Consider the following 25153-nt stretch of genomic DNA (forward strand, 5'->3'; position numbering starts at 1 on the left):
TCGCTTTCGTTCGTGGTGTTTTGGTTGCGCATTTGTCGGGCTGTGTTCTAAAGAGTGCTCATCGATGTTTCTTGCTTTAACTAAGTTCTTCATTTGCTTGTTTAACGCCACGTAATTCCGACAATTATCAGGTGTTCCATTTATTCTGAACTTTTTGAACGCTGAAGATCTTTCCGCGTTAAGTCATGAACACTCTTTGTCCCACCACGGGCTAAGAGGATGAATGTTAGTTTTCGCGCCAGGTACACGTTTCGTCTGAGCTTAATCTTAGTATCGAGAATCAAGCCAGCCATAAACGTGTACTCTTTCTCCGGAGGAAGTTCTTGTGCTGTTACTAATTTTTCAGACATCGAATTTGCGTAGTGTTTCCAATCAATATTTCATGTGAGGTCATACGAATCATTGATTGTCTCCGATGGTCTTGATCCGCAAGTGATTGAAACTACGATAGGTAAATGATCGCTACCGTGGGGATCGGGGATCACCTTTCACGTGCAATCCAATTGTTTGCAAATCCAATCCAAGATCGCGGTTGATCTGTTGTCATCATGAAGACAACCCCATCCCGTACCGTGAGAGTTAAAGTCTCCTAAAACTAACGTCAGCGCGGGGAGAAGCTGTATGACATCGCTAAGCAAGCGATACTCAACCATGCTTCTTGGTGGGTTGTAAATGGAAGCAATGCAAAGGTCCTTGCCTTTCATTGTGACATGATATGCGACAACTCCAATACCTGGTATCGAGGGGAGGTTAATTCGATAGAAGGAATAGCACTTTTTGTTTCCTAAAAGTACTCCTCCGTAGGGATCATCTCGATCCAGGCGAATAATGTTAAAATCGTGGAAGTTTAGGGATACATCAGAAGTTAGACAAGTTTCGCACAATGCAAATGAGTCACATTTCATATTATTCAATAGAATTTTGAAAGAATCTATTTTTGGGATAATACTTCTATAATTCCACTGTAAAACAGTGATTGAATCCGTGACCTCGGTGGATGAATTAGCCATCGAAGGATGCGATCGCTGGAAGAAGGGGCCATTTTGCAGTCAACTGCTTCAAAAAAGCTTTAACTGTAAGTATCACAGCCATGAACAGGCTTTTAAGAGGATCAGAGATATTGAAGGTGGTAAAAATCCAGTCCACAACATCAGAGAATTTTATGAGCCCAGCATCCAGCTGATTCTCTGCTGTGTTTTCAGGGGCGCTTGGGGATGTTGGTGTCCTGGGAAGTGGTGGAAATTCCTTCTCAGAATTGAGTTTTCCGAGACCAGGAACTTTTTGCTTCGGAGCTTTTTCTCCACTACTTCCAAATATGAATGTTGGAGGACCATCGGAAGACAACTTCGAACCCTTACTTGGGAGCTTATGAGAGGATTTTTTTACTCTTTGTCTAAAGCTATGAGGGACCGCCGAAGATGTACCTTCTAATGAGTCGTCAAACTCGCTCTCGTCAGTTGACAAGCAGGTATAGATGCTCGTTGATTGTTTAGGGGGTGTGACACTCTTAAGCATGTCAGCAAAAAACACTTTTCAGTACGCCATCCGCATGAGACCCCCACAGTTAGCACAACGGAGCTTATTGTTGCAATGGGATGTTGTGTGTCCCAGTTACTTGCAGTTGGTGCAGTTCATTAAACGCGGGACAAAAAGACAAACAGGGAGGCGCACTCGGTCCAGGAGGACGTAGTTAGGTAAAGCCAATCCAGCGAAAGTCACCCGATACGAGTCTGATTGGGGATATGATTTGGTACCATCCCCCGCGATCGACATTGAATGCAATCGCTTGCAATCCAGTATCTTTACGGTCTTAAGTAAGGGTTTTTTAAGCAACCCATCCCGTACTTAAGAACGTCTTCGCATGTCAAACTGGCATCGGTGACCACGCCGTCAATCTCGACTTCACGAGCGGGGATGTACACACGATATTCCAGCTTAAAGAGCTCGCATTGAACGATCTCGTTAGCCTGTTTTGCACTGGTTAACGAGACCCTAAGCTTATCTGAGCGTATCACTTTGTCAGTTCTCTAGATAATTGAAGAATGATCAATTTTTTCCATTTAATTTGGGCCGGAAATAAACCGTATACGGACCGGCCGGGAGTGCAAGTCCGTAGGGATAATTTTTAACGCGGGGTTTGTTGATATTAGCAGTTGTATCCATTTTATTATCTGGTGGATCAGGATTATGTTTGTCAGGGTTTATCATGGCACGGAATTGTATCCGCGCGGGTAAGAGATCCGGAGTACTACCAGGTAATTTTAACGACAGATGAAATAGGAAAGGAGAATATTACTTATCTTAAAGAATGAATAGCCACCAATGCCTGGTCTTGGTTAATCGGTGTGCTCCGTAGCAAAGCACGGTCGCTGGGGCCACGCGTTGATTGAATTGTGAATGTGCCCGTGTGAAAAAAAACTCTAAGAGGAAAAAAGCAAACAGCACCGGGTCACGGCACCACTCCAAACGTTCGATCACTATTTAAAGTCTACAGACTTTCAATGCACTAGCACTTGAAACCGCCTAACAGTAATTTTTCTATTGTTTCGTGTTGGTCTGGTACACTGCTCACAGTAACAAAAGATTAATCTATGATTGACCTTAAGGCGGATTAGCACGGCTATATACACACTTGCTCTACCACGAATTAGCATCCGAACGGTACGACGGTCGCGTTAAGAATGTGCTGATTGGAATAGTTTTGAGGCAAGTTAGGAATTTTTTTTTACGTGTTTTGTTTCGCCGCTTCAAGTGACGGTATCCAATTGTTAACACACTTCACCCTATAATTCCGGAACCGGAAGACGAATCCGGATGAAACTCGGAAGTTTTGTAAGAAACCATGAGACCTTTCATTTGAACCTAATATTCTTGTTGAAATAGGTAGAGCCATCTCTGAGAAAAGTGAGGAAATAATTTGAAATAAGATTTTTTTCACTAATCGCACTGTAACTCCAGAACCGGAGGTCGGATCAAAACAAAATTCAGGAACTTTGTATAGGACAAATGTAACTTTCATTTGAATTTAAGTTTGTAAGAAGTTCATGCACTTATTTTCATTTCTTTTTGCACATATCACCCTGTAATTCCGGAACCGGAGGTCGGATTCGAAAAAAAATAGGAACACACACAGGCAGAAATTTTACGTACTCGCAGAACTGAGTCGAATGGCATATGACACTCGGGCCTCCGAGCCTCGGTTCAAAAGTCGGTTTTCATAGTGATTGCATAACCTTTCTATATGAGAAAGGCAAAAATACGATGCGGATTGTATTCGTGCTATTCCCATGTCGAAAACAGAGATGAAAGTTTCCATGCGAACCAGTCGTGTTGCAAACAGTCTGTTAGGTCAGCAAACTGATGGTATAAGATTATTTATCCCATAACGGCTTCTCGAGTGTATTGGTGTGGTGTATATTAAACCAGAATTGATTGATGACTAGCTTAATACAGCTAATGACGAATAAATCGGTGAATGATGACAACCCTAATATTGTCGAACTGTATGGTGGAACTGTAAAACATTTGTTTAAAGTAATCATTAGTTTCGATGAACCCACTCTTCCGTCACTTATTGAAATAAATAAAGTCCCTTATACAGTGAAAACTTATGTTTATCCAACTCGTCAATATACTAACTGACTAAGGGGCTGTCCATAAAAGACGTCACGCTTTTTTGACGATTTTTGACTCCCCACCCCCCCTTTGTCACAAATTGTCACAGCATCAAAGGCCCCCCCATCCCCCCTATGTCACATGTCACGAATTAAAAAAAATAAAATTCATCTCAATACATACTCAATATGTATGACAAAACATACAAATATGGGGGAAAAATCGATTTATTACATGCTGTCATTAGATTAAAAAATATCCCTAAAACTACAAAATTATTTAAATTATTTTATTAATATCAATTATATAAATTAACAAAAGGATTTGGTTGGAATTGATTAAACATTAAAATCATCTGTTTTATTACTCCTGAGGGTACACAGATATATTATTGTTTTAAGTAAAGAATAATATTTCCTTAGTGTAGCATACAGGGCTGAGAAAATAAAGACCAAAACCTCATCAAAACGAGATCACTGTCGGAGAATCTTTTCATTATCAGTTGATCAGTGAAATTTAAATCACATCGATCAATATTGGTACTGATTTTCCGTCACACAATGAGTAGTGATTTTGAGCTAAAATGTTTCTTGATTTATGTAAGTTCAATCATTGGATGATTCGATAAGCTTTGATGTTGGTGGAGGAAAATCACATATGATCAAGATAAGACATGACATGATCTACGTTTGAAATCGTTGATCTCCCGCTCTTTTTCAAATGAAGTACAATTGAATAAACTTCATCAGAACCAGATAAGAGAAATTTTTATGATATCCTATTATCAATGCTAGAAAATCAAATTACTGAAAAAATTGTCAGTGTATAACTTAAGTTAAACCGTTTGAAGGCATCTTTTTCTTGTTTACTCACATTAGGCAAAATTTATTAATTTCACTAATTTACTCGCTCCTCTGTGCAGAAGCTTTTACATCAACAAATACACGTTTTCCTATAGAATGTAAACGTTTATTGTGGAGATTTTTTCAGGAAATAGGGCAAAGCAGTAATATAATTAGATATTTCAAAAATGCGCTCATTGAAAATATTGGACGTCACTTTCCAAAAACCTCCCCCCCTTCCCCCTGTCACCAAAGGTCACGTTTTATGAAACACCCCCCTCCCCATTGCGGCGTGACGTCTTTTATGGACAGCCCCTAACCTATCAACTAACTAACCTTAAATGGCAAAATTCTGGCACGACACTATTCGATTTGCTTGAAACTTTGCATGTGTGATCGGTATGGCAAATAAAGAATTTTTCGCTAGTCTAGAGATTATGTTCACTCAAGACTAATAAAAAGGGCGTATGTGTTTTAATCAACAATATTCTTAAATAAATCAATAAAACCTAAAAAATATACACTCATAATAATTTAACGATTTTTCAAATATCAAAAAAAATTTCGAATTCTTAGTTAACATTTTTTTCATATCATCCAACGAAAAATTTGTTTTATCCACCTTGTGGTGTAATGATGCCTATGATGGTATTCTATTCAAAATGTTTCTCTTCGATTTTTGAAAGAAACCAAGGGATCGTTTTTGCATTAAGTAGTATAAAATAGAGAATGAAACAGATCACTGATCGATTAGGCCATTAATTAGAAAACGAAGTGGGTTCACTATTATATGTACTTCTAGCACCGGAACCCGAGAACCAGTATAATCGAAGTCGTTTCGTACGACCACCAACATGACGTACAAATTCTACTAGTTTTTATTCAAATTTTGAAGATTTTTTACGATTTTGCCATCGTACTCCAAACGACGATTTACCTTTCATATCAATACTACCTTTCATTTGACCCTAAGATTGGGATTAACGGTTTTGACTCCGGTTTAGATTTTTTACGGTTTTTGCTTCGCCGAGAGTGAGAGTTTGTGAAAATCGGTCAAACCATCGCTGAGATCCATTTTGGAATATATGACCACTATTTCCAGTACTACTAGAACCGGAGTACGTGAACCGGGATAACCAAAATCGGTTTGTTTAGTTGCCAACTGATAATGGTTATCGATTTGGGTAGCTTTGAAACTAATTTAGAAATTTTTTAAGGTTTTTGTTTTGCCGGTTTAAGTGACGGCAAATATATTATATATCAATATGGATCACTTTAACGAATTTAATACAAATCGAAAGAGACATCACAATAACACCATCTCGTGACGGAAAAGGCTATTAGTTCAGTCATGTTGAATAGTCTGCGTTTAGCGTGCACCCAGAAGTGACATGTCAAAAATAATTGAGCATGATGCCCACATAGAGGTGTGAAAATTTTCATATTTAAATGTATTTTTTCTGACAATAGTAAATATCGCCTATAAATAATGCATAATTACGCTCTTTTACACCATTCGTCTTCACTTTCAAGAGTTATGAAGTAGTATTTAACTTTGCTCATGAATGTTATGAATAGTACTGAAAAGACGAAACCTGTAGGCTGTGAAGGTAATGTTTGGCAGATCACTTCTCATATATAGAACAAAATTAAAATGAAATGAACGCTGTATTACAAGTTACTTTGATTGCAATTTTTTTGTCATTGCGCTTATGACATTGAATTTGAATTAGCTGCACATTATCTTTTGTCTCAGGGAATGTTAGAATGTAAAAGAAAATTGTCATTTTTATAAATTGTCTATTGTCTATACTTATTACTTTTACTTCAACTGATAGCTCTCGTTGAGGCGAATTACGGTTTATCCATTTACTATATTGTTTTGTTTTGAAGCATTTATTTATTTATTAAACAACCTGATATTAAATGTTTCTATCACCGCAACCGTAATTTTTCAAATCAAGAAATTGCAGTACATAACTCGGAAATGTTAGTAAAATTCTGGAACTAACATTAAGATTAATTTGTTTAGTTCTGCGTGCACACATCACACATATTTATATAAATAGGGATTTTTTATTAAAAAAAATGTTCTCGTCCTTGTTAGTATGAGATTGCGAATCTAAACAGTATTAGCAGCTTATTTTTTCGAGAAATATTCCATTTATTTGGAGTTGTTTGGTTCAGTGTACAGATTGGGAAAACTGTCATATGCGCATTGAAAAATTTTTAGTGTATTAGTAACCTTTTTTGCCAGCGCCCTTTACTGTGATGTCCCTCGTGAATCGCAAGAGAGATCCATATTGATATATAGTATATTTGATGTGAATCACTAGTCGCAGGCTGCCCTAGTTATATACATACACCCCTAACAAAAAACGAATAATATAACTATTCAACCAAGAAGCTCCCGAATTCTGTTTCGAAGCAACTCAATATAAAATCGATTCCCAATCACTTTGCTTTTCGTACTAAAACCGCTTTCTCCCAACGAGAGTCCGCGAGAAAAAACAAGCATTATTGTCTATCAAGCGCAGAAGAATTGCATATTCAAACTTAAAACGAAATTCAACGTAAAGAATTGCTGATGTCTTTCTTTCTAAAGCAATAGAATTAGAAAAAAAACTGGGTTTTACTGGAAATCATTCGTAGATTCAAGAGAGTCGAAAGGCTACCGGTGAGATGCGTACAAAACCATTTACGGGAGAAAATGTTATGAGGCATACATCGTAGTTGCTACAGGAATGCTCAAAAGGATAAAAGAGATGATAAAGATAATAATAATAATAATAATAAATATTGTAATTATTATTATTATTATTATTATTATCATTATAAGTAGTACTATAACAGTAAATAATTATTAAAATAATAATAATAATAATAAAAATAATAATAATAATAATAATAATAATAATAATAATAATAATAATAATAATAATAATAATAATAATAATAAAGACTTGCTGATGTCTTTTTTTAAAGCAATAAAATTGGAATGAAGAAACTGGTTTTCACTGAAAGTTTTTTGTAGATTCAAAAGAGTCAAAGGGCCACCGGTGAGAGGTATTCCCCGTTTAATTCATCAATTGTTGTCAGTGTGGTTTGACAGTCTGCTGATTGGTGACATTCTTCAGAACCGTTCGAGGCCCTATCCAAAACATAAATTTAAAAGCGTAATGTAATTGATGTTTTATCGAAATTAAAAAAGAATAAATAGTGTAAATATATGTAAACAATAAAATTAGCTGTTCTTTACGAGATGAGATAATGTAATTAATGTTTTATCGAAATTAAAAAAGAATAAATAGTGTAAATATATGTAAACAATAAAATTAGCTGTTCTTTACGAGATACTTTTAACTGTCCCTATATTTTTCCACTCACCTTTAACAATCCGCATTTTTCGGCAGGACTATTTGGTATTATCGTTTTAATGAATATTCCAGAAACGGTGATATCCTGTGGAACGTTGACCTGCAAAAAAAATATGTATTCCAAACCATGTATTAAATATGCTTTGTTATACTACTGTTATTATTATATCACCAATTCTACAATACTCGTATAAAATCCGTTAAATTTAAAATATCAATAGTAAGTTTTGTAGTACGTAGACCTCATCCGAAATTTTAAGGTCTAAATTTAAGGTGAATAAGGCACTACTTTTCTTAGCGATGATTTGACCAATTTCCTCTAACTTAGATTCAATTGAAAGATCTAACAGTCCCATACGGAATTTCTGAATTTCATCCAGATCCGATTTCCGGAGTTATAGGGTAAAATGTTGTAAATATTGTTCACCGTAACTTAAACCAGCGAAACAAAACACGCAAAGACTTTTCTTAACTGATCTCAAAACTACACAAATCCAAAGCCATTATCAGTAGGCAACTAAACAAACCGATTCCGGCTATCCTGGTTCCTGGTCTCCGGTTCAGGAAGCACCGGAAATAGTGGTCATATATTCCAAATAGATCTCACTCACTTTTCTCAGCGATTGTACTACCGATTTTTACAAACTTAGATACAAATGAAAGGCCTCACGACCCCATACAAAATTCCTTAATTTCATTTGGATATGACCTAAGGTTACGGAGTTATAGGGTGAAGTGTGATAAATATTGTGCACCGTCACTTAAACCGGCAAAACAAAAAACGTAAAACAATTTCTAAATTCGATTCAAGACTACTCAAAACGATTGCAACTATCAGTTGGCAACTAAACAAACCGATTCCGGCTATCCTGTCCCAGTTCCCGGTTCTTGAAGCACCGGAAACAACGGTCATATATTTCAAAATATATCTCAGATTCAAACAAAAGGTTTCATACGAAATTCCTGAATTTCAGTTGGATCCGACTTTCGGTTCCGGAGTTATAGGGATCTTAGGGTTGAATGAAAGGTCTTATGGTCCAACCAAAAATTACTGTATATTTTTGGATACAACAATGTTTGTGCATCGTGTTAGTTGGAGGTAGTACGAACCGACTTATTATACCGATTCTCGGGTTCCGGTGCTGGAAGTACATATAATAGTGAACCCATTGTTTAGTAAAAATAATAATTATGATTGAATTGCATTTGTTATCGCTTAGGATTGAGGACAATCTTACCAAAATGAATTTTTCGATATTCATATATAGATATACCTTGAACTGTAACGAAACGAACACATTCAAAGGCATGAACTTCGGGAGTAGGTTATGGGCTTACAAAACTGCCAAATAGCAGAACAATTATTAGTTATTATCTCAACCAATACACAACGTTACTCGTTATCATCCAAGTGTTGTACATCTTCCGAAAATACACACGTGGTAATACAAAAGGGTTCGTTTTTACATTAGAAAAGGTATGTAATAATAACAATTTTTTCGCTATTATATCGTAGTTCCGGTCAGATGACTCCAGAAAAAAGTCACCCAGCCGTTAACCGTTTGAAGATTTTGAATCGTAAAAGGGCGACCAAGGGGCAAATCACTCTAAACTCTAGACAATCTCATACTAATAAACTCATGTCATTCCAAAATAATTTTCTCTAATCTCATTTAATCCCAACTAGTCTAGATAAGTTTGGGTAATTTAAAACTAATCCAACCTAATTTTGCCTAATCTGGTTTGAAGTGTATCTGTCATTCGAACTCCCACGCAGAGATGCCATTTACACAGATTTTTACATGCGCATACAGATTTAATACAGAGTACAGATTTTATACAGATTTTTCAAATCAAATACAGATTTATACAGATACCACAAAAAGTAAGAAAGAAATAATGAAACTTTTCCATCTGAGCGTGTTTGATTGCCCATATTAAAATGAAAATTTTTTCGTGCTGCTGTTTAATGATGAACGCTGAAATACATTTATATCATAATTTGAAACCAATTTGAATGATGTTCAAGGAAGTCATGGCGTCATGAAACTTTATTGTCAGACTGAAAAGTTGTATGACCTGACTTGACGTTGCGTATTGGGCGTTTGAATTCCATGTTTGAATTCCAAGTCATCATTTTCAAACGAAAAAAGTATATGGATTTACAATTCAATGGTGGTTAATAACAAAAACAATTAAATTTCGTCGTTGAATGTTCTTGTTAGTGCGGCAAGGACTTACGATATAAAGGAATGCTCCTTGCATCTGCCATTCTATAACAATAATCTAATGCAATAACATCTTTAAACATAATTTTATTTCCGAAATTTCCATTCATTAGTGAATACAGATAAATACAGATTTTTATACAAAGCAATACAGATTTTCTATGAAAATATCTGGCATCTCTGATCCCACGTTTACAGCTTCTTATGTCAAAATAATGCTTTTCCAGATCTCGGCTAAACTTCTCTAATCCCATTCTAATCCAGCGAGATCCCTGCTAAACTTCTTTACTCCTGGTAAAACTTGTTTGAGTTCAGACAAAGTTTAGAGTGATTTGCCCCTTGAGGGCGACCATCTTAGGTTCTGCCAATTCGATAAAATCATTTAACGATGAATTTCATGAGGCACAAACTCCGCAAGTTCACGTGCGATTAGAATTGTTAGACGATCTTTGGAAGCAATTCTTTGAAGTTCAAGATGAAATTGAATCTTTAGACGTTCCCGAAGAACATTCTGAATTAGAATTGACAGATGAACGTACCGCTTTTCACAATATGTATGTTGGGCTTAAATCGTCTCTCCTTGAAAAATTACCTCGCGAAAACATTCGTAATTTTGCTAGAGAACTTCCGAACCCCTGTCCGGTTAATCAATCTGTTCCTCTTCCCGAAATCGAAATTCCGGAGTTTGATGGCAACCCGGATGATTGGATAAAATTCCGAGATGTTTTTAAGTCACTCGTGCACAGGCCCGTGCGCAGGAATCATTCAAGGGGGGGGGGGGGGGGGGGTTCAAAGGAGGGTGAAGAGAGAGTTCAAGGGGGTGGAGATTCAATTGAGAAAAAGGTGGGGAAGGTGGAAAAATTTTAAAGGAAAGTCAAGTTATTTGCACTTTTATATAAAAAGTACTCTATAGTTCATCGAACTTACTGTTGAAAAATCTTCCAACAACCAACAGTAGTAATTGTCAACTGTCAACTAACACCAGCATAGAAATTACACTATCTCAAAGCATCTCTCAGGTGTGAGGCGCAAAGAATAATCTCATCTCTTGAAATGTAATCGGACAATTATCTAATTGGATGGAGGTTACTTGAAAAAAGGTATAACAATCCAAACATCTTGATAAAAACACATATCGCCGCGTTATTCTCGCTCCACGCATTGAAGCGAGAGTCCGCTCACAGTTTATCGGAGTTAGGAGATTAATTCGATCGTCATGTTAGTAATTTAAATCAGTTGGAGGGTATGGAACAGCAGTGGAATTCAGTACTTGTTGAAGGACTGAGTCGACGTGTAGATACAAACACTCTTAGAAAATGGAAGAGTTTGTGTAATGAAGAAGAGAGACCAACGTACGAGCAACTCGTCGCGTTCGTTCGGAAACTAGCCCGGACGCTTCAGTCGTTGAAGTTATCTCAAGTTAGCTCATCCGCGCAAGAAGTGAAACTAAACCCGAAAATAAAACCTACTTTCGTAATATCCGAGCCTTTTAATAAATGTCCCATGTGTAAGCAGGGTCATACTATTTATAGTTGCGATCAATTTAAGCGATTATCAGCAAAAGAAAGATTTAATGTGGCAAAAAGATACAAATTATGTATAAATTGTTTAAACGGATTTCATCTTGCAAAAAATTGCAACTCGACTTGTTGTATTGTATGTGCTAACCGTCATCATACAATGTTACACTTACCATCAAATCCAGAAGTGCCTGCGAATAGTAATGGTAGCACTAACACGTTCATGGCAACTGGTCACTCATATTCGAATAAAGTGAAGAAGCCGACGCGATCTTCATTCCAAGAGTGTAATTCTTCTCCCATGGCTTCGCGATCACCGGTACCCAACGTTCCGCAGACATTCAGCACGATTCTCCCGAGTGATAGTGAACCGTTTTTAGTGAAATCGCGGTCGACAACAAAATCAGTTGTCAATTCATTTAAGCCATTACGAAATGGTTTTGAAGTATTCTTAGCGACAGCGGTGGTAAATATTAAGGATACAATCGGTTCGTTTCATTCTCCTCGTGTCGTGTTGGATAATTGCTAGCAATGCAATTTTATATCATAACCGTTAGCTAGAAACCTCAGTTTCAAACGGTTTAAAACCAATATTGAAATTGTAGGCTTTGGTCCCGGAAGGCATTTTGTATTGATGTGAATTGTTTAGTGTTACCAAAAATTCCAACGGTACTGCCAAGTAAAAACATCGATGTTAGTGAATGATATATTCCTAGCATGTTAGTACTAGCTGACCCAAAGTTTAATATCAGTGCAGGAGTTGACCTTTTATTAGGAGCTGAGTTCTTTTTTGCGTTTGATTGAAAGTGGAAGTTATAACTTATCTGATGATTATCAGGATATAATCTCGATGATATGCTACAACGTTTCTGGGAGCTAGATCGAATCAATGAGCATCAACAGTTCACTCGGGAAAAAGAACTTTGTAAAGATTCGTAGAACCGTTTCCCGTGATCCATTCGGACGCAAATTCTCAAATCGCGAACGTACGATACTTTAGCAGAAAATGATGATTTGGAAGTGGCACTAGAATCTACCGTAGAATTGAATAATTTGCTACGGATGGGAGGGTTTACTTTTAGAAAGTGGTGTACTAATGACTCTCGTGTACTACGGTTCGTGAACTCGGACTTAATAGAAATGCCAATGGAAATAGAAATCGACAAATCCTCGGCTGTTAAAACCCTCGGGCTTCTGTGGAAGTTAAACTACGATCAGTTTTGTTTTAAGATCCCAATTTTCCCAAAATTAGCGACCATCACTAAAATGGTGGTTGTGTCAGAAATGGCTCAATTATTCGATTCGCTGGGATCGGTAGGAGCAGGTATTGTGCGATCAAAGATATTTGTTCAACAATTGTGGGCAAGACATTATGTGTGGGATGAGGAATTGCGTGCTACTGAGGCATTGTGGTGGAATGATTTTAGGGAACAAAATCCTAGTCTAACTCAGTTACAGGTACCTCGACGTGTCCTGACTCAACAAACTTATTCGATACATTGTTTTTGCGATGCTTCTGAGCGAGCATACGGCAGTTGCATGTATATAGTGTCTACTGATGATCATGGAAAGATGCATAGCAATCTCTCGATCGCAAAATCGCGTGTCTCACCATTACGGGGAATGACCGTACCCAGGTTAGAACTGTGCAGCTCTCTTCGGGAAGCCGAATATTTGGAAGATTTTTCTATCCAACCGTATTTCGGAAATTCAGAGAATCTCACTAGGTCATCATTGGCAACATATCGCGTCCGATCAAAATCCGGCAGATAAAATATCTCGTGGAATTTGAATGCTGTATACTCCGGTCTGTTGCTCTCTCTCACACATTAACTGTCAACCTCTCCTCCGATTTCGCTGTCTATCATTTCTGATCTGTTTCACTCTAATTTTTGCTCTACTGTCTTCCATATTCGCTGCTTGCAATATTTCAGTGCTCAATCGAAGTCGATGTGCGTGGGAAGTGCTTGTGTAAGTTCTTGGCAAAACAAATAATTCGAATTGAAATTTCTAATCAAATGGCATTCGTGTGTCTCGTTTTTGTGTTTTAGTGTAAAGTAGCCGTTTTTCAACCAACTATTATAAATGTTACACCATACTTGACGAAAACTATTTGTAGTCGTTGTGAGTACATTTTGTAAAATTATTGTATTTTGTGAAAAAAAATTTGTGACTAAATAATACATAAAATTACAGTTGCCCTTCGAAACGTTGGCCTTTAACGAAAAATAAATGTTTTGGCGAGAAACCAATTGGCCAAAAAGCCATCTCTTTATCTGAAATTGGGGCAAATTGTATAGTTTATTTGTATAAAAGTATCATCTAAAATATTTCATGTTAATGAAAACAAAAATAATGACCAAAAACTTAAAGCTAATTATTCACAATGTAAAATCGGTTCAGCAGTCGTTGGCGAAACACAATAGATGACACATTAAAACCAAAAAGATGGAAACATTCGTTGAACCGCATGCAGTCTATTCGAAAAGGTTCGTGCAGTCATACACTCTGTTCCTCGGATCTAGGAACAGAATGCTCCGCTGGCGAAGTGTTCTTTCAGGTGCGTAGATATTGAGTTGCATAAGTAAAGTGGGGCTATCAATGTCTCCCAAAAGAAGTTTAGCAGGAAATGTTTGCTTGAGCGGTTATACGTCGTAATTCCAATGGCTCGATATTCAAGAGACGGTACCGATATTCGTATGGCAGTAAATGAATAGTGTCACAAAGATCAAAAACAGTAACGGACCAAGATTGCTTCCTTGAGGAACTCCAGACTGATTCGAGAATATATCTGAAGTTGTAGATCCAATTTTTACTCGAACTTAACGATTTGTCAGGTACGATTTGAACCAGTCTACGCTCGTTGATCAGACTCTCAGTCGTTTCAGTTTAGACAGAAGTATTCCGTGATCATCTTGATCGAATGCGGTCTCAAGATCCATATACGCTGCTTCGATTTGCAATCCAGAATCCATGTTCTAAACACCCTTTGAGGCGAATAACATAAAGTTCAATAATACCGAGCGTTTTGGGAAAACACCACTTTGCAGAGTAGAAATGTTAAAAAGCCTAGCTAACGGATAACTTCGAGAATTCACACAACGCTTCAGCACAGATGATGGAACACCGTCGGAGCCAGCAGAGAATGACAGCTTCAGTTTGTGCATGGCAAACCTACCGATAGCCATCTGACTCAATGCAGAAATTGTATGTTATAATCGACGACACGACCTGCCACTCGTCTATCGAAACTGTATCGCAAATTTAACTACCTCTCAGTAACTGGTAATGTCAAAATGAAATCGTTGGAAAAACTATTGAAACTAGCAACACCAGATGATGATTTATTGATTTTGAATAACAGTTATTACTGTTATTGAAGACTTGAGAAATGTAAACAAATACAAACTGCCTCGATGGGAAGATTCTTTTTTCGCGATTAGTTGCAAGTTCTCCAGTTTCATCACATGTTAGAGCCGTAGTTTAATCATCGATCGATCATCGATCAGTTTAATTAGATAGAGGCTTTCGTGAGCACTGGCTGGGGCTCGAACATGCAAAAAATGGCTTTCGAAACCAGCGCTATCAGGTTGTCATATGTGACCAAGATTTATTGTATTGGGTACTTTCAATGTGTTGTCGGTATCTGCTATCTGCTTTATTAATGAGTTTTCAAAAGGTGGTAAAGTTTGAAGTCATCTGTACAATAATCAAAATTTAGAGCACATAAATTAAAAGCGGAGTAAAATCGGTATATTAATTCTACGACATGCAAAGAAAAACCGTTTACAACGAATCAAAGGTACTTTAAGGTTTGACTTTATTTTTTAATTCATTCCAAACGAGCATTTCATCGGTACAAATACAGGATTCATATTTGTTATTTTCTAATGACTAATTACTAATAACTGAAGTAAAACGATTTCAATTGTTCGCCACTTCTTTATTTGTTTCAAATCGTTCAACCCTCGTTATCAACCAGTTTGTTTATTTATTGTGGGACTCCTAGGTAACTAGTTCGTAGCAACTTAAGCAGTGTTGCTCAAGAACATTATTTTTATCATCATCAAGGGGCCGCAATATTTCTGGTAACTGACGGTAAATCGTTCACGATCACTTTTTATTCTGATTGTTCTTCGGGTGCCTGGTCGTGTCGTCGTTATAATCTTATAATATCTATGCTACTGCTATATCAATTCACAGTAACGATTTACATATACGCTTGCGTATTTATTATGGTTTCGCAACAGAATTTTTTTTTCAACTTGTAGAAAAAGCTTAGATATGTTAGAATCAAGTAACAATAACTTACAAATGATAGCTAGTTCAATGTTTATGTTATAAAGAAACACTTGTGGCGGAATTACAAAACCACCACGTTTTCCACGTTAATCCTAATCCGCATACTCAGAACAATTTCAATATATCATTCCATTTCGCCACAATGTAGTTACATTGTAAACTTTTTCTTGAGAGTACTTTGTATAGAAACCGGCCATACATTGTAGCACATTCTGTCTTATGAATTGATGCATCGGCACTTTACAAGTTATAATCTTTAAATATTTTACGAATTCCAAAATTGTTCTTGCCATCGCCGCAGGATGAGCGATGTTTATTAACACTCATAATACCAAGCCTAAAAAAGTTACGCAGAGCACCAAGCCTGAAAAAAAGTTGGAACGGTAACTTTGAGCTATCATAAGGAGTGTATCGATAAGTAGTTAGCAATATTCAAACAGTTATTACTCTGAAATGGCTTAATTTTTTGCAGCGTGTTTTGCGGTGACATGTTTGTTTACATGTCGATAACAACTGCGCAATCGATTGGTTTCGGTAGGTTTATCCGACGACACGACCTGCCACTCGTCTATCAAAACTGTATCGCAAATTTAACTACCCCTCAGTAACTGGTAATGTCAAAGCGAAATTGTTGGAAACAATTTTGAAACTGGCAACACAAGTTGATAAATTATTGATTTTAAATAACAGTTACCATAACCTTGGTTACTGCTTAGTGAAGACTTGAGAAATGAAAACAAAACAAATGGCAAAACGGGTATTTCATAACGACAATTTTAAATGCCTCGAGTGAAAGATTCTTTTTTAGGCAGTAAGTTGCAAGTACTAACGACCTGGTAGGCACAACCTACCATTTCGAAATATTTCCCAATTCTCACGGAAACGGTATTTAAATACGATATATCGGTTTTTGAACGTTATCATTTATTATTCCGGGCCAGAAAAAAATAATCTCATTATAATTAATATTGCCAGTAATATTATTGTTTCCGCTCAAAACGTGGGTAGTAACCATTCTTTGAAATTTTCGGATGGGTAGTACTACCCACCGTACCCATCTCTTTCGTGGACCCTGCTGAGAGGTGTGGAATTTACGTCCAACCAGCGCTTATGAGAATGCTTTTAATTGTTTTGGCAACGATTTCCTAGGGAATAGTACACAGCCCTTGTTAACTCTTCGTGTCCAGCTCTAGAAGCATTTCTGAAGACGGCGAACTGCAAAGAATAGAATCTGTGTTAGTAAAATGAAAAAATGCATTATCAAAAACATTTCTATATTCATAGCTCTCAAATAAGATTTAAGCACTCACCTTCATTATTGCATGCAGTCATGATGGCCATTTGAATGTTCCACTTTCCACTTGCTCTTAAGGAGTGGCATTGAGGGCACGAAATTTGAATTTTATTAGTTGTTCACAATTTCCTCAAATATTTTGTTTATTTATTGTGGCTCCTTGGTTACTAGTTCGTAGCAACTTAACCAGTGTTGCTCGAAAAGATTCTTTTTATCGTTTTCAAGGGGCTGTTATATTTTTGGTAACTGGCGGTAAATCGCTCACAGACACTTTTTATTTCAATTTTTCTTCGGAGTGTCTGGTCGTGTCGTCAGTTTATCGTTTCAATGATGAGTCGAATTGATCCGGAAACGCCAAAGAAAATTCTGCACACTTGGTGCTCAGAAAGTGGTGTCACGTACAACGAAATTGCAAAACGCGTGAAAGTGCACCACACCAGTGTCAAAAATATTATCGAGAAGTTCGGTAAGACCGTTTCCATGAAGGATTTGCCCCGATCCGGTAGGAAAACGGGTCCCAGCCAGCCCGGCCGGGACTTAAAAATGGTTGAGTACATCAGGAAAAACCCATCGGCGTCGACGCGGGATTTGGCCAAGCAGTTCAAGACCAGCATCGGGATGATTCAACGGATCAAAGTTCGGAACTCCCTGAAAACGTACAAGAAACAGAAGGTACCGAAAAAGTCCCTGGTACAGCAAGTTCAGGCCAAAACAAGAGCGCGAAAACTGTATAATCGGATTCTACAGAATAAAGACGGATGCATCCTGATCGACGATAAAACCTACGCCAAGGAAGACTCTCGAGCGCTGTCCGGACAGCGATATTATACGAAATCGGTGTACCAGGACCTGGACGACGCTGACACCACGGTGGCGATGAAAAGTTTGGGCAGAAGGTGTTGGTCTGGCAAGCAATTTGTACCTGTGGTTTGCGGTCGTCGATTTTCTTCACGAAGGGCACAAATAACGCCAAGGTGTACGAGGAAGAATGTTTGAAGAAGAGAATGCTGCCACTGTACAGAAAGCATAAGGCTCCTCCTCTCTTCTGGCTGGATTTGGCTTCAGCCCACTACGCCAACTCCGTTCTACAGTGGTTGTCAAAAAATAATGTCAATTCGTGGAAAAGGACATCAACCCACCGAATTGCCCGGATCTTCGACCAATTGAAAGGTATTAAGCAATTGTCAAGCGGCCCTTTCGGAAGGAAGGTACAGTGTCCCAAAACATGCAGGAGTTCGAAAAAAAAAACTGGACAGCTGCCACCAGGAAAGTCACAAAAATAACTGTGCAGAATTTAATGAAGAAAGTCAAGTCCAAAGTGCGAGCGTTTCACAGAAACTAGGATTTTCTTCAATATAATCAGTGAAATGCATAAAAATGTAATTTTTCTACAATATATCGAAAACTGATTTCAAAATATGTTTTTTTTTCGCTTTTTTTTTCAATAATCAATGTTACTAACCACTTTTCGATACACTCCTTAGCTCAGTTGTTACTTGACCAATTTCGGTAAATTTTACTTAACTTACCTTACCTAACAGCTATAGTCCTGGGGTGTCCTTTGCTGTATCAAGCATACGTCTCCACATAACTCGGTCCATGGCTGCTCGTCGCCAGGCACTCAAGGCACGGATCCACTTGTTCGATCCATCTTGCTCGCTGCGCTCCTCTTCTTCTTGTACCAGTCGGATTGGATTCAAGAACCATTTTCACTGGGCTGTCGACCGACACTCTTATGACAAGCCCAGTAAATCGTGCACGTCTGATTTTAGCTGTACGTACGATGGGTGGTTCTCCTAGCAGCTGTTGCAATTCGTGATTCGTTCCTTGCAATTCGTGATACGTTCCGTCTTCCATCTGCACTCCGCCATCGATGGTCCTCACCTTGTAGGCGGCGTTCAGCAATGTGATTGCGCGGTAATTGCACCAATCTTTTCGCCCTTTTTGTAGGCGGGACATACATCCATCCATCCATTCCTGCGGTAGAATCTCCTCCTCCCAAATCTTAGAAACCATCCAGTGCAGCGCTCTAGCCAGTGCCTCTCCTCCATGTTTGAGCAGCTCGCCTGGTAACTGGTCGTTGCCCGCGGCTGTGTTGTTCCTCACCCTGCCGATCTCCTCATTTATCTCCGACAGATCAGGTGCTGGGCATCTGTCGTCGGCTGAGCGTGCACCCAGATTGATTCCTGTGCCGTTCTCTGTATCTTGTGCTTCGCCATTCAGATGCTCGTCATAGTACTGCTTCCACCTATCGATAACCTCACGTTCGTTCGTGAGAAGGTTACAATTGGTAACATTTCGGCCTGTGGCGTGTAGCCTCTACGTGAGCGATAAATTTTACACCCCCGAATTTTGTAAAGTTTGTAGATTATTTTAATTATCATTACTAGTTTAATATATCATTATTATCGATCGTTTAGGAAAAACTAATGAAAGCTTTTTTTCAAGCTCAAAATAGGCCCCATCTGCACTCATGCAGCACCTGCATCGCAAATCGAATTAAGAACTTCAACTTTATCAAGTAATAACTTTGTTGTTAGTCAACCGATTTTCGAAATTTGTTCACCATTGGAAAGGTACTACTTCCAGAAATAGAATGGACTGAAATGCACCCCAAAAATAAGGTTGTCTACCCAAAGTTAAAATGAAAACTGTAGATAGATGACCTCAGAAAAGGTGAGACTTTTTACAATGTTCGTAAACATCTCGAAATTCAAATCGATGACCTATTTATTTTTACACATCATTCGATTGCTAGTGATACCAGCAACAATTTATGCCCAACTACCATTCTTTCACTATCAAAAGAAAACCTTAAAAAATCGATAAATTTATAAATATATATGAATTTTTCATTTTTTTTCACATGTTTGTATATAACTCAAAAATTAAAGCGATGACATATAATTTTTTATTGTTTTAGTTGGAAATTTTTTCATGTTTGTATATAACTCAAAAATTAAAGCGATGACATGTACATTTTTCTACTCCAAAGTAATGGAATTATTACCAGAAACAATGAATTTTTTAACAAAATTATATATTCGTTCAAAGGATCTTAATAAATTTGGTACAAATACAGAGAATTTATATTATTGGGAAAATTTAGCAAACAAAATCAAATGAAAACTTTTAAATTTTATGACATATATTTTTTTATTATTTTAGTTGAAAATTTATTATGAACAAAATTTAGACAATAACTGAAACTTTGATTTCACTGACAATCTTTAAAATTTCCGTAATAATAACTAAACTAAAAGTGATACAGGATTGCTTTCATGTTATCGGACACGATCTACTGGATTTGGTAAATGAATCGTTGTACACGGGGCACGTACCAAAAGTGTGGAAAGAATCTCTGGTGGTTCCTATCCCCAAGGTTACTGGAACGGATAAAGCCGAGGAGTACCGTCCCATTAACATGCTGCACACACTGGAAAAAATTCTGGAACTTGTTGTTAAAGATCAGCTGATTAACTATTTGAACTCTAACAGTTTGCTAATACCGGAACAATCGGGATATCGTAAGGGTCACTCTTGTGAAACCGCTTTGAACCTAGTATTGGCAAAATGGAAGGAGAAAATCGAAGCCAAGGAGAGTATCTTTGCTGTGTTCTTGGATCTGAAGAGAGCCTTTGAAACAATTTCAAGACCTTTATTGTTGCAGACATTACGGCGTTTTGGCATTGGGGGAATGGCACATGAATGGTTTGAAAACTATTTATGTGGTAGATTTCAAAAGACTGTTTTTAACGACGTAGTGTCTAGTTCCCTCGGTAATTCACTTGGTGTGCCTCAGGGAAGTGTGTTAGGTCCTATTCTATTTATTATGTATATTAATGATATGAAGCGAGTTTTACGTTTCTGTGATATAAATTTGTTTGCTGATGATACTGTTCTGTTCATTACGGCTAAAGATTTCAATGAAGCTGTTGCACATTTAAACGAGGATCTAAGTTCGCTGGTTAGATGGTTAAAATTTAAGCAACTGAAACTAAACGTCGCGAAAACTAAATATATGGTTATTTCTTCTGTTAGCACCGGTCATGACGCCAATGTGGAAATTGATGGTGAAACTATTGATCGCGTTAGAGAAATGAAGTATCTTGGAGTCATAATTGATGAAAAGTTAACATTCAAATCTCATATCAATAACGTCATCAAGAAGATTGCCAAGAAGTATGGTGTATTATGTCGTTTGAAAAATGACTTAACGACCCATAGTAAGATTCTTTTGTATAAAACAGTCATTTCACCACACATTGACTTTTGCCCATCCATTCTGTTTCTTGCTAATAACACACAAATCTTGAGATTACAGCGACTGCAAAATAAAATCATGCGATTAATTCTAAAATGTAGTAGATATACCTCGTCAGGTTTTCTACTGAACGCATTACAATGGCTTTCAGTGAAACAGAGAATTTACTACTTAACCATGGTATTTATTTTCAAGATATTAAACGGCATGCTGCCTCGATATTTGTGTGATCGAGTTGAAAGAGGAACTGATTTGCATAAGTACAATACTAGAAACGCATCTGATGCTAGAACACCAAGCTTTCTGTTAGCCAGATCGCAAAACTCATTGTTGTACAAGGGAATAAGTTTTTTCAATTCGATGCCAAGAGAAATCAAACGCGCAGCGACATTGGTGGAGTTCAAAAGGTTATGTATTTCACACATAAAGTCCGCTTTGTAAGCAAATATTTAGTTATTTAGTTAAAAATTTTTAGATTTTTTATTTTTTACATATTACGAAGATTGTATTTTCTTTTTCTTTTTGTTTATATATATTATTGTGAGACGAATTAAGTTACTATGTTCGGTATGATGATGATGGATTTTTAGTTTGTTTGAGAGTTAAAAATAATGAGCAGTCTACAAACGTTTGAGCCTCGCGCGCGAAGCAGGTAGTGACTATTTGGAAAGCGAACAGGACTGGCCGAAGAGCCTTAGCATTCAGTGTGTTAAGTTTGCTCTTGACCTTGATCGCAAGGTTTGATTAATAATTTAAGGAATTGATTCGGGAGATTAATTGGGATCGACAGTTGTTGATGGAATTGGGCTTGGCTCTGCTCATCCGCAGTCTCTTTACTCCATCGTAGCTGATGTGTGTAGCGATGAACTGGTCCGGCGGGAAGGGCCAGGTGAATTACTGTCTGATACTGGTAAAGATATCGGGTTCGATTCCTGATGTGATCAAGGATCTTCCCGGGTTGGAAATTTTCTTGATTAACCCTGGATAGTAAATCCGAAATATTTGAATGTTATTTTGTGGTCAGTCGTTCTTTTGAAGAAGAATCAATACCTGCTAGATTAATCAGATCGTTTTCTTTTGTTTACTGGTTAAGATATGTGCAAAAATATTAATTATCATTTAGATAACTCGTTCTGCTCACACCTTTGTAGGGGTATGAGGTGGGACCATCATCATCATCATCATCAACTCCAAAAATAATTATATTTCTGTATTGGGCAAAGGATCTAAACAATTTTTATGCACAACCCAAACGCAATTGATAACTACGAAAATTCTGATTTTGTTTTAGGTTTGCGTAGAACCTCGAAAAATAGGTACAAGATCGGAAATTTTAAAATTTCCGAGTTATTTTTTTTTAATAACTATTTATTGGAATTTGAGTTAAAATTAAATTATTAAGATTTAAATTGGGTGTTCAGCCACAAGTGGTGACTTTTCAGCCCTATTATATATATGGTTTGGTTATTAACATGAGGACATTATTTGCTTCCGCAATTCAGATATTTTTGTGTAGGGAAAATTTTGAACCTACTTGTATTGTGTAATGGGGAAAAGGAACTAACTTACTAACTAGTACAGAGAGCGAATCGATTCAATTGAAGATTACATCGATTTTTGTCGGAATTTGCTTATAATATCATGCGACATTACATTTAATGGTTCTATATTTGTGAGTCTGTGTAACTCATTTGTACTAAACCAGGGAGGACGCTTCAAAATCATTTTCAGAATTTTATTCTGAATCCTTTGAAGCGTTTTCTTCCTGGTGGAACAACAATTGACCATATTGGTACTGCATAAAGCATGGCTGGTCTGAAAATTTGTTTGTAAATTAACAATTTCTTTTTCAGACAGAGCTTAGAATTTCTAACTATTTATAAGAGGATATAAACATTTAATATATTTATTACACTTTGTCTGGATTCCTTCAATGTGATCCTTGAAAGTGAGTTTTTTGTCATACGTTAAGCTTAAGTATTTAGCTTGATCAGACCATGTCAATTCCAAGCCATTCAATTTGAGAATGTGATTATTGTTTGGTTTAAGAATAGACGCTCTTGGCTTATGAGGAAAGATAATTAATTGCGTTTTGCTTCTTTTGGTTTAATTTTTCATTTTGACAGAAAATCACTGAAAATATTTAAACTTCTTTGTAAGCGACTGCAGATCACTTTTAGATTTCTACCTGTGGCTAACACACATGTGTCGTCACAGAATAGCGATTTTTGACAACCAACGGATAGATTTGGAAGATCAGAAGTGAAAATATTATACAAGATTGGAGCTACGCTCAAACCCTGCGGAACACCTGCTCGTACGGGTAGCAATTCAGATTTACAATTCTGATAGCTAACCTGAAGAGTGCGATCAGTTAAATAATTTTGAATCATTTTGATCAAATAAATAGGAAACTGGAAATCAGACAGTTTTGCTATTAAACCTTTGTGCCAAACACTGTCGAATGCTTTTTTTATGTCCAGAAGAGTAGTTGAATGTTCATAACGAAATCCAAACTGCTCTGGTATAAAAATTGAATTCTCATTTATATGAGACATCATTCTCAACAAGATAATTTTTTCAAAAAGTTTACTGAGCTAATTGGTCGATAACTTGATGTTTCTGCTGGGTTTTTATCAGGTTTGAGGATAGGAATTACTTTAGCATTTTTTCATATTTTTGAGAGAGACATTCTCCTCTTCGTCCGATTTGAAATGAGACCTTCTACTTCTAATGCTTTGAAGTCGGAAATCATCACCGTCACTGGTGGCATAGATTGTTGTTTCTTCCCAGAACGACAAGCGTCCATTTTGGGAATTTTTGAAGAATTTTCTTCTATGCCGCTACAATCGGATTCAGGAAGAATCTCGTGAATATTGTTTGCCGGCATAGAATCAAAGGAAGGGAAATCCGTCCGTTGTGTTTTATTTTTACATTCAGATACTAGAAGATCGTGAATGTTATTAGAAAAATGTTGAATAACGGATTGTGATTTATTCCGTATTGAATTATTTTTAGCCTTAGGCTTGTTGCCTTTCCAATTGGAGGCTTGTTGCCTTTCCAATTGGAGGCTTGTTGCCTTTCCAATTGAATGAAGTTTGAAATTAAATTGACTAGGCTAAATTAGTCTTCGATTAGTCCATCATGTAACATTTTTTTAACATGCACACAACAAACACAAACGGTTCATCCGATTTCAAAATTTGTTTTTTCATATTAAAGAATAATTCTGCCGGTTGAGTGTGGAATATAATTTCATTCAAATGGCTGCTTCGGCTGACCTTGCAGTACGCCATACGGTCGGTCCAGTTTTTTGTACATTTTCGATTGTATGCAGCTTTATTTCAGCTATGGCTGCATGAAAGTTGTCCTTCAAGGCTTGAATTGTCTCTGGTTTGTCAATATAACACTTATCTTTGACAGCCCCCCAAATATAATAGTCTAACGGCGTCAAATCACAGCTCCGAGGCAGCCAAACGACATCCGAATTTCGACTGATAATTCGATCTTCGAAGACAGTGCGCAGAAGATCGATCGTAGCGTTGGCTGTGTGGCACGGAGCGCCGTCTTGTTGGAACCAAATGATGTCCAAGTCTTCCTCTTCAAGTAACGGGAAGAACCAATCGCTAATCATGGCGCGGTAGCGCTCGCCATTGACCGTGGCGGCGGCTCCTACCTCATTTTCTAAGAAAAATGACCCAATGATGCCGC

At 37.2% G+C, this 25153-nt stretch overlaps 1 protein-coding gene across 1 annotated transcript in view; it reads right to left on the bottom strand.

The window, feature by feature from the left end:
* The window catches only part of LOC131427127 (inactivation-no-after-potential D protein), a 1657698-nt gene that overhangs the window by 1194760 nt on the left and 437785 nt on the right, over window positions 1–25153 (bottom strand). The window contains exon 5 of the mRNA XM_058590062.1: window positions 7845–7934. Within this exon, the coding sequence (XP_058446045.1) occupies window positions 7845–7934 (90 nt within the window). The remainder of the gene's footprint in view (window positions 1–7844; window positions 7935–25153) is intronic.

Source organism: Malaya genurostris, chromosome 2, assembly GCF_030247185.1.
Source record: "Malaya genurostris strain Urasoe2022 chromosome 2, Malgen_1.1, whole genome shotgun sequence".
Taxonomy (NCBI): domain Eukaryota; kingdom Metazoa; phylum Arthropoda; class Insecta; order Diptera; family Culicidae; genus Malaya; species Malaya genurostris.